We start from the raw sequence: 11,089 nt of genomic DNA on the forward strand, positions 1-11,089 counted from the left end.
AAGTGATAAATGAGGCGAGCAATAAATGTGATGCAAAATCAGTTAGCTGTTTTGGTTTTGTCCTTTAGCAAAGAGAGCCAAATTAAACAGCACAGACACACTGTAGTTGTTCTAGGCCGTGAGGTTCTGCAACATAGAAACTTGATCTTATCAGCCTTCCAATCACTTACAGTCAAATTACATTTTAATAACATTTTTTCCCCACTGCCACTTCTTGCAGATGTTAAATCGAGGATGTTCCATTTCCCACTCTTGCTGTACAATGGGATCATTCTAAAGGGAATTTCGTATTAGTTCCTGGCACTCCCAGGGTTTTTTTGAGCAGCATTATGAAGGAAGACTAAGGATCAAAGGTTCAGAAAGAAAGGCTTCAAATAATCCCCCCAAAAAAGAAAAAAAAAAAAAACTCAAAATCATCCGGACACATAAAACAAGAATAAATAAGCTGCAAACACCCTCCAGTGGGACCCCAGCACTCCTCATAAAACACATTCACATGAGCATGTCTAACAGCCAGGGCAGTTTATTTCAAATGTGCGCAGCGCATAACCCATGTAGGATGAAGCAAATGGGGTCTACGCGCCAGGACACTAAACACTTTATGTTTAATTCAGAGGAAAGTCAAGGCTGCAGGACGTTTACACACATCCTCCCCCTCCTGCTCTCTTTCCATCAGTCCCTGTGCTCCTGCCATACCACTCAGGACGAAAGGGGGTTGGACTCCCACATTTTACCATTCACCCTTTCAGCTCAGCTCCTCGCCTGTCACAGTAGATCACAATGAGGGACAGGTCTCATACTGTCTACTACGGCCCGCTCCTGGCCCACGCTGCAGGCAGTCCACAGAGTAAGTTCCACTGCTGTGATACAACCAGACAGCACTGAGGACTGTCACACATTAATTCGGCTCTTGTCACATCCCGTTGCTAAATAAATGGCAACGATCACTGGTTTAGCACTTTCCCCCTCTGTGCTCTTTATAGGAAGGTTCCTGTAACCTTGAAACCTCAGCGTACAGAGCGGGAAAGCATAACACCTGGATGGCAAAGGCCATTTTTACAAGTGGTTTTCCCCCCCTAAAAACACCCTTCAGGTTATAAATGAGGGTTTGTTCCCTTCCTGATTAAGGCAGCACAGCCATTTCTGGAGAAGCCATCAAAACGATGGTATAATATACAGCTTATTAAATGGAAAAGGCTGAAATAACAAACGCAACACAACAGAAACAGCTCAGTATACCCGCAAGCTGCTGTAACAACAGGAAAGACAGTTCTTCAAAAATAGAAAAATTCACATCAAACAGAGCTCCCATTTGGGGTTTTAGCAAAAAGAGGGTGCTCAAATGGAATCAATAAAACAAACCCCAAAATCTAGAGGGGAGTGAACCATGTGGAGGCAGTCATTCGTATCTTGAGGCCAAACACCAGGGTCCTCAATTAAAAACAGCCCATAAACCCCCAGCAGGGCTGCAACCCCGGGATCCTCTGATGCACCATATGAAAATTGATCAATCGTACATTCCAAAAGACAGCGCACTTCAAAGGCATATCAAGCGAAGATTTGCATTTTCCCATGATGCATGGGAACCCTGTTAAACGAGTGGGCTGTGGAGTAGAAAGGCACGTTTCGTGCATTACGTTTCAGCATGTTCAACAAACATTAACGTCCCCCTATTAGTAAGGCTATTACAATTACTAAGGCTAGCATTACTGACATAAGACAAGGAAGTCAAAAAATAATGGATGCTTGTTCAGTCTCTGAACAATAGACAATCACTGACTCAAGGACAATGAGAAAGGAAAAACCATCAACCAGAAAATGCAGGTCAAAATGAACTTGGTGAATCATTCTCTGAGGTTCAGGAAGCCATATAATCTTCAGATTAATATCCTTTAAAAATCTCCGAACATGTCAGCCATTACACAGACACTGAGCATTACACAATTTAAGCTTGTTCTCCTTCATCCTCCTTCCCAGCAACAGAAAAACCATGTTAATTCTACTGTCCCTAAACTATAGTACCACGGAAGGGGAGTATATCCAAATAGATCCATCGCTTTAACTACACTGACATATAAATGGTATTATATAAAATAATGTTATAGAGATGCAGCAAAGTATTATGCATAACAGCATATTCCTTTTCAGTGGGATGTTCAGTGTTAAATGTGAAGACCAGCAGATGGGCAGGTTATGTCCCTATAAAACACTCCTGGATTCATGTTTCTCAAACCATCTCTTTAAGCTCTCAGCATCCTCTACCAGATGCCCAAAAACTCAGCCCTTTGAGTGATGATTCATATAATTTCTGCCATGTTTACAGGTCTGTTTTAAAGTGTTGCACTGTAAATATCAAGAGGGGTTCAAAACATATTTGAATCAGTTGATCTTTAGAAGCGAATCAAATGAGGTAAAATGTAAGAAGTTCTAAGAATCTACAACATTTTGCATTTAAGTAAATACAAAAAAATAACACCAGTTAAATAAAAGGCAGCACAAAAACAACATATTCCATAGAATCTGGTGAACCGGCAAATCAAGAGACAGAAATCTGTTTTCTCATTCAAAGACAGGAAATTTGGCTATTGATCAGTTATTATTGGAAAGAATGGAAATGGAAAGTCATTCCATAAACATATGATGTATCCGCCACCACTCATTACAACTACGCATGAAAACCATATATGAAAAAAGTCATTAAATACAAACACTTCAATGAGAAGTCAGTGTGCTGACCACCTGCAAGGAGCACATTTGAAAATAAATGCATTTATGTAACGTTGTCAAAATAACATTTCTTACAGAATTACAAGGACACTGTGTGGTAGGTTAGTGCCACAAAAAAATGTGTTGGCAAACATATTGGTAGATCAAAATAATAAAAGCACATATTTGGACTCATGAGCAAAGAGCGCCACATGCCCTTTGAAGGTCTTGTTTCTATTGATACCTGTACCCAAGGAATTGCTAGATAAAGATAGACGTGTATGCGTGCACACACACAACACAGAATGCATTTTTGTAATTATTTAAAGAACTAGATGACTCATCAAAGCTCTAGGCAATAATAATAAAACAATCATCTCTGAAAGGTAATCATCCAATAAGGGTAAGGTGCTATCAAATGCAGTGACATAATTTATTACACTAAACAAATCATATCAGTATAAATCATCAAATAACACTGTGTAAAAATGTCATGGTAGTTGAAGGTTAGGGTGAGGGCGACTAGAAAAGCTCTCTCAGTAGATTGGAAATATGCATAGTAAACTGCTGAGATCTACACACCCCTAAACAAAGTAAAATCTCCTTTCTTTAGAGATCTAAAGGCTCTCTTTGACATCTGCAGAATGTTACATCTATCTGAAAAGGGAAAAGTCAAGAACTTCATTATTCACTAAATAAAAAGATTAACAATATACCAGTGATATAACACAGAATCACTTTTTAATATAGGTTACAACACTGGAAAATCACTGATTTTTTTTCCACAAACAACCCAAGCACTGTTGTCATTCATGATAAACTATACAAATAATTTGCATTGAGTTCAGCCCCAGGACACAAGACAGCTATGCTACACAGCATCATTAACTCTGTTTGGCAGTCATTTGTTTAATGAAGACTTACGTTTTAGAATTTTCAACAACTATTACAATAAACAACAACTACTGCGTTATTTTAGCAACATAAGCTGCAACATTCATTTCAATTACTGCACATGACAGAAACCACCATTTCGCAATAATTGACAGAGACAGTAAATAGAACCTCAAATCTATTAGTTGTAGAAGCACATAATACACCAACAGTTCTTTCTCTGAACTCAATATCCTCACAATAAAGATTTTTTTTGCAGTCTTTAAGACATCACAACACAATGTTCTTATCAGCATCCAATTAAACACAGTAAAAAAAAATGCCCCAAAGCCTATACGCAGCACAAATGAGTGGATTTTTCCTGAGAAGGGTCATTAAGTGTGACATTTTCATTATATTTTCAACAAAAATAATTTGTTCAACATGTTAGTCACCTTATAATGACCACAACATACAGATCTATGTTTCTTAATAAAAACAACAACTAGGCCTACTAAAAAAATATTATAACTAAATCACACGACCATACAGCATATGCTACTAATGAATCCAGCTTTATGCATCTAAATAACAACATACCATTTACAGAACGAAATGTAGTATCTCAGCAAACATAATTTTCCTTTAATATGCAGTGTAGACTTTTAAAGAGCATTTCTAAACACAAGGGTCAGACACTGTGTCTTAACTGAGTGACAGGGAAGGCAATAGTTCACTCGGGAAGAGCAATAATTGTAGTGTTTGCCCCAGCCTGAGAGGGGGAGTGATGGAAAACAAATGGTGCAATTTCAGTCATGAATCTATATTGTCGATTTTCATTGGATGCTAGTTAAAACATTAGGTCTTTCGCCCAAAAGACACATCGTGTTTTACTCAAACGGCTGAATAATTCACCTTGCGCCAACACGCATTGCTTTCCACGTTTTTAGCAATTTTCTTTAGTGTTATTTGCGAGCGAGGAGAGAAGAATTGTACGGGTGATTTGAGCGCTGATACTGCACAGCTTTTAAAAACAACTGCCCCCATAAATGTTTACGAGTACCTCTGAACGCCAATGTGAACATGTTTGTGTTTATCTGTAACCGAATGCGAGTCCTGTTTTGTGAATCGTACAAGACGAATCATTACACGTATTTTATATGAGTATTCGCGCACATATACCTCCCGCATAAATTTAAACATACGTATTAAATCATTATTAACATTATTAAACATCATTCATTCCTCCCCGTGTTTCCGTAAAGACGTACCAAGCGATATAAAATGTGAAGATCTGAACAGCACTGCAGATCGTTTACAAAACGCTACAAAGTTAAAAAGTGTTTTCGTGTTTTTTTATGCGTTTGCTGAAATGAGGAAAAATAAGCAAACCTGCACTTACTGTGGTGAGAATGTAGGTTCATGGCCGATGAGAGATATTTTCCAGTGTGTAGAGCCGCCGGGTGCCCCGCGCCCAGATGACCGGGAGACGGTGGCATTCTGCCGGCCGCAGCCGCCGCGCTGAGCCGGTGTGACTCCATGGGCAGCCCCGAGAGAAGGGGCGGCGGTACGTGAACAGATCTGGGGGGTCCGAAGTCTCGGCCATCCATCATCCACAATGACCCAACTTGATCAAAGAAACAGTCCGATCGGGTAAATCCGAATAAGCCAGTCTTAATGGCTATAATGTCCCTAGATTCCTAGGCAAATAATCAGTGTCCTTATCCGGCATTCTGCCGACCTACAAAAACAAAACAGAAGCAGAATAGTCTCGACAGGTGCGGATCACTACTGAAATTAATCCCAAATTATATGGAGATGAACACGAGCAGTGCTGTCGTTTAATGACGCAGTTTTAATCTCAACTAGATCGCTGGAAAAAGAGAGTAACGTTAGGCTAATCTTCTCAAGACATCAAAACGTTTAATATCACTCGCGAAAAGTCCGTTTTAGGATAAACAGACGCCTCTATAGTAACCTGCTTGCAGGCAGTGTATTGGGCGAAAATCCAGCCTTTTGGTGGAGACTTACTTGGCCGATCATTCGATGGGTTCATTCAAACGGATTACAAACATATTTATTATTGTTCGTAATAGCTATATAATTCTTCGTAAACGGCCAAGAGCAGTCCGCTGGTGTGTATACGATACACGATATAGTAAAAACAAAACAACTGTATAAAACGGACGTATGATGTCGATTTTGGTGATCCAAACCTGTTAATGATTGTAAAACAATATTATTTTCTTGTAGGCTACCTTTTAACGAACTGTATTATTGACCTCTGCCGAAACGCTTGTCTGCAAACAAACCAGGTTTATCTACTCCAAATGGGCTACGGCATAACGCATATAAGACTGTTTTAATATCTAGATAAGTACATTATTGCGGTAGTATCCCGTTAAACTAACACCTAGTTTTACATGCATATAGAAGCAGTTTCAATCATGTAACTTAATACCTTGCTGAACAGTTTGTCACTGCAGCCTTATCGTTATATTAGGCGTTTTATTCACTTAAAATACACGGTTAATGTTACAGGACTATGATTTGATGAGGTGGTTCCACTTCTTCCTTTCCAAATATGCTTTCACGTATTACTTTAGCAATTATTTTTATTACAACAATTTGCACAACGCCGTATCCAAACGCCTGACGTCTTTTCACATGGCAACTTTTACTAGTTTTAATGTTATTGCAAATGTCAAGATTAAGTAGCCTAACTGGTATCAAAACACGACTGAAAGTAACGAGTCTAATCTAAAGTTTATCGATGGCAACACCAAGCCGATCGACAGCCACGTTTCAAACTTGCCCGTTTGCATTTCCAGCAACAAAACTTTTCCGCCCAAACGGTAATCTTTCGAAAACATTGCTCAGCGAGTTGCAGATAAAGAAGTAGCGTTAGCTACTAAACCTTGCAAGCCAAACTACCCCCCGCCTTTTCACCGCGTAAACAGAACATTGTTTTTTAAAAGCGTCTCCGAATTTGCTTCATAAACATGTTACTGTGTAACGGATCATGTGCGGAATGATAGCTGGCGATGTCTTACTTGAAATGGCGACTCAGTTTATAAAATCCAGTTTCTTCGCAAAATCCGTGAGACGTGTGGTGGAAAATTTCTCAGACTCCATTTACACACCATCCGTAGTTAGGCAGAGCGAAAGCGCATACGGGGTGAAGGCCCTGCGCTCAAACCACTGTAGCTCTCGGTAAACTCTTCTGCAATGAAACAAGCATTGTTTAACAAGCTCCGCCTCCGCGAATCTCTCCCGACGCGTTCCACAACGGAGCATATGATTGGTCTACAGAAGTGCCCATCAACTCCATGTAAACACTTTGGCTCCTCGCCAGCTCTACAAAACCAATTATGGAACAAGGAGGTCGAGCTGTTTCAAGCTCCCCTTCCTTCAAGACTTGAATGATCAAAACAAGCGAAGAATATTTGGAGGGCAGAATATTTCAAGGCCCCTCAAACTCGACTCATTAAAAAGACGGATGCGGACCTGGTTATAACTCAATGATCACACGCTACATCAGTCCACTCTAAAGCATTCATGGTATGAGTTGTAGGCCTGCTTTGTAGATCAGACCAATGGATTTTGAAGTTGAGTTCAGGGACCGCAAGGGGGCGATCGGCATTCCGCGAAATAGTATTTGGGGGCTACCTAAATTACGATTTATTGGGGCGGTTTAACGGATAGGGATTAGATTAAGCCAGGACTAGGCCTTTGTTAAATTGGGACATTTAAGTAGTTCTTACAAACATGCCTCACAAAAAAAGCGCTACTTGTGTGCATTTTAAGACCTAACAATGGCACTGATGTATTTTAAGATATGTCAGTGCAAGCTTTTTTCAGTTTAGACAGCTCTAACATTTATTTTAACCTAGGACTAGTCTTAAACCCTGTTCGGGAAACCACCCCAATATGTTTAATGCTTGATCTTTTATTATATGGTATTATTACACTTTCATTCTGTTTTCGTACATTTTGAGATAAGCAAAAATATTTTATTTTACTGACAGTCATAGCTTTTAATGGAATAAGCTAGGCCTACATTTAGACTATTTAGTGACACATACATTCAAGAATAGATTGTTAATGTATTAGGCCTATCTTTCTAGAGTTTCTCCTTGCTACTGTTGTCTTCAGATGGCACACCCGGGGTGCAAGACAATATTTTTAACAGCTAAATATATTGAAAACAATTACCTGTCAAACTATATAGTTTACAGGTAATATTTTATGACTTTGCTTTGGCTTTTGTTCAGTGACAATATAAAAGTAATTTATTATATTTAGGAAACAGAATGTTGTCTTATAATAGCGTTACTATATTTTTACACACAGTATAAAATGTTTTTTATCGAAATATAATCCCATTTGGCGGTTCTTGTCTTAAATTTAAAAACCCCTGTCTTGCATTAATGTGAAGTTGAACACATATGAGATTCTCTAATCCACTTGACTGAAGGCTTGTTATTTCTTAATGTATTTCATCATTTTATCAACCAGGTGTAAAGTATAGCGCATGTGCTTATTTGTTAACAATTGGGAAATTTCCCTGGTCAGTGATCTGTTTCCTTTTAAAATTGTAATAACCACAAGGGAATTCAGAGACGCTGTAAAATTGACTACTGGAGTTTCAACAGACAAAATCACAGCCTGTGAAACAAGCTCAAGCAAGAAATATCAAAGTATATTTTTCCAGTTTTCTGAATCACCCGTTCACTTTCATTGCCAGTCACTGAAGCATGACATCACGATTTCATCTGAACTTGAACTACAAACTCTAGGCGATCAATCGATCAGTTCACGAGACCTTTCCACATTGGGAAAAAAGATGATTAGGAAAAAAAAGCTGGCGCGGTTTCTAACCGCCCCTGTCGTGCGCCTCTCCGGTGAGGCGGTTTCAAGGCGTCCTCATGAAGGCAGTGGAAGCGGGTCACACATGAGGAAAAGACCTACGTGAATTGTCAGGTTTGAAAGAGCATACCTCAACTGCAACTCCTAATGAAATGACAACACGTTCGGGAAAAACGCCGTGCTTCGGGACTGGCCGGTTTCTCCAAGGACTCGCGGGAACAATAGCGCTGATTTGCTGTGGAAAGCGCTCGTCTCGAGACGTTGTATCGGTGCAGCTCTACAGCTTCATGGCTCTCTCTGAACGCGTGTTATTAATGGCCAGCGGAGCATTTAACTGCACTCTGATAAAATACCGATTGTCCTTCGGATGTTGGTTAACGTACAGCCGTGCGCCTTACCCAAATCATAAAAACCAGCATGGATTGTTGATTTGGGATCCTTGCTTGCGTCCATTGTTCAGGATGTCCCATCGTCTCGATGGTTAAGGTGGGTGTTTCATGCGTGTCGTAAAAATACACATTTTACATGTACCAAGCCTATGTTTTTAAAGGTTCTGTGTTTTACGATTATTGTTTAAATGTTCTGCGCCACAGTCCATAAGTAAGCTGGACTGAATATTTAGTGAATATTGGATGTGTTTATTAAGGAAATGAATATAATTGTAAACTATAGAATTGTTACATATTGAGAAGCCCAAACGTTGATTTTTGGGAAATAAATCTTATTTTTTTATTCGATTATTGTACAATATAATACATGTCTCAAAGGAAAATATGACTTGATTGAAGGGCTCTTATGAGGCTTTTATTGTATTTTACCTGTAGTTATATTATGCAGATATTTTATAGGCCTATTTATTTAAATATTATCTTACATGACTAATACATGCTTTAATTGCCTAAAAGCAGTGAGCAATGTATACAAACATAAAGGTATTAAAATAAATGAAAAACAAAAAATAAATGTCTGGTTTATTGGATGTACCACAAACACGCTTTTATTTTTTCAAATCTTGCTACAACTTGCAGTCTTGCACATTTATCCAAACAATTTACAACATGAATGCCGGGAAAATCACGTTTTGCACAGATGGGTGCAACATGTGAATCTATATAAAGTAAAGATATTTTGAGATTAGTGCCAGTTGCATTGTCCATAATCTAATAAATGAAGAATCGGTGTATTAAAATAAGTAAAAGGTTAAACAAAAAGTTTACATAATTCTCACGTAAAATGTGAACTGTAATGTATGGCTTGACATAAGAATTTTGAGACAGGCAAAACCATGTTTATTCAGACCAGAAGGGAACTAAATAATTTAATAAACAAAGCACAGAAGTAAAACCCACACACATTTTGCATGGTGTGCTTAACAGGCCTTTTTCCTGAAATGTGCAAATAAAAGCAACCTAATGCCCTCCAAGAATTTGCAAGTCGCACTGGATTGTACATCCCCTGTATAAGTGAAATGGAAGGTAAATGTTTATAATTATAATGCAAATGCCCACAAAATTCACGACGGACTTAAAGCATTTAAATCACCATTGACAGTAATTGCCAAGCCACAGTTTCATTAGCTTGTGTCTTTTTACTGTTTTACAATACTCCTTATATACATACATATATATATATATATATATATATATATATATAAGCAAACATTATTGTGCACTATATTGACATCTGACTTAAAGCATCTTAGCTTTTTTGGAATTTATTTGAAATATTGTCTGTGTTCACAATTCAACAAAAATGAACGGTATTCTTGTCTACGAAATATGTAAACTGTTACTGCACAGAAGAAAGTATTTATATCTTGTGATGTGATGATCATTAAAAAATGGCTGATGTCCAAGTGTTTGTAAGTGTCAATTTGGCAGGACTATATGAGAAAAATATATAGCATATTATCAAGATTCTAAAAGTGTATGTAAGGTAAACATACAAACTCTTAGAATTTTGCCTGGGTAAACTTTTTTTATTATTATTATTAATTTGTTTATTTGCAGGGGGCTTGAACATGCTGGGAAAATATCCTACAGTCAAGTCAAGTCAAGTCTGCTTTATTGTCAATTCTTCCACATGTACAGCACATACACGCAGAGAATTGAAATTGCGTTACTCTCGGACCCTTGGTGCGTACAGATAACACTAACAGTAGAACATAAATACAGATAGATACAGATTAAAATATAAAATACAACTATACAATTATACAAATAAGGTAAAATGTAAAAAAATATATAAAGCAGCACAAGGCACATGGCAGATAGAGTGCAAACCAGTGAAGTAAACAACAGTGCAGATATAATGATTGTAGAGCAAAAACAATCATGAGGGAATCAGTTTCCTAAAACAATAGACTTTGACTCTTTTGAGGGCATATGAACTTCTGACATTTCTAAACGGCATAATTTCAACATCACATTTATGTTCTTGGCAGACACATTTTTACCAAAAGAAGTTCCAAAAGTAACAAAAGGCCTAACTTATTGCAACCAAAGATGTAATTCTATAATGTTACCTCTCTACCAGTTGAGCAAAAGGTCAATTCTATAAAATAAAGCTATGATCTGCCTCTGTTGCTTTTGAATCAGATGACTCGTGTGTGTGTGTGTGTGTGTGTGTGTGTGTGTGTGTG

The 11,089-nt window shown here is 38.1% G+C and overlaps 1 protein-coding gene across 1 annotated transcript in view; it reads right to left on the bottom strand.

The window, feature by feature from the left end:
- The window catches only part of LOC107703323 (trinucleotide repeat-containing gene 18 protein-like), a 75,600-nt gene extending 68,800 nt beyond the window's left edge, over positions 1-6,800 (bottom strand). Inside the window, exons 1-2 of the mRNA XM_016505912.1 lie at positions 6,633-6,800; positions 4,982-5,320 (exon numbers count right to left, since the gene is read on the bottom strand). Coding sequence (XP_016361398.1) covers positions 4,982-5,192 — 211 coding nt within the window. The 5' untranslated portion in view covers positions 5,193-5,320; positions 6,633-6,800. The remainder of the gene's footprint in view (positions 1-4,981; positions 5,321-6,632) is intronic.
- Between the last annotated feature and the right edge of the window lie 4,289 nt (positions 6,801-11,089).

Source organism: Sinocyclocheilus anshuiensis, unplaced genomic scaffold (assembly GCF_001515605.1).
Source record: "Sinocyclocheilus anshuiensis isolate Anshui unplaced genomic scaffold, SAMN03320099.WGS_v1.1 scaffold58, whole genome shotgun sequence".
In the NCBI taxonomy this organism is placed as follows: Eukaryota; Metazoa; Chordata; class Actinopteri; order Cypriniformes; family Cyprinidae; genus Sinocyclocheilus; species Sinocyclocheilus anshuiensis.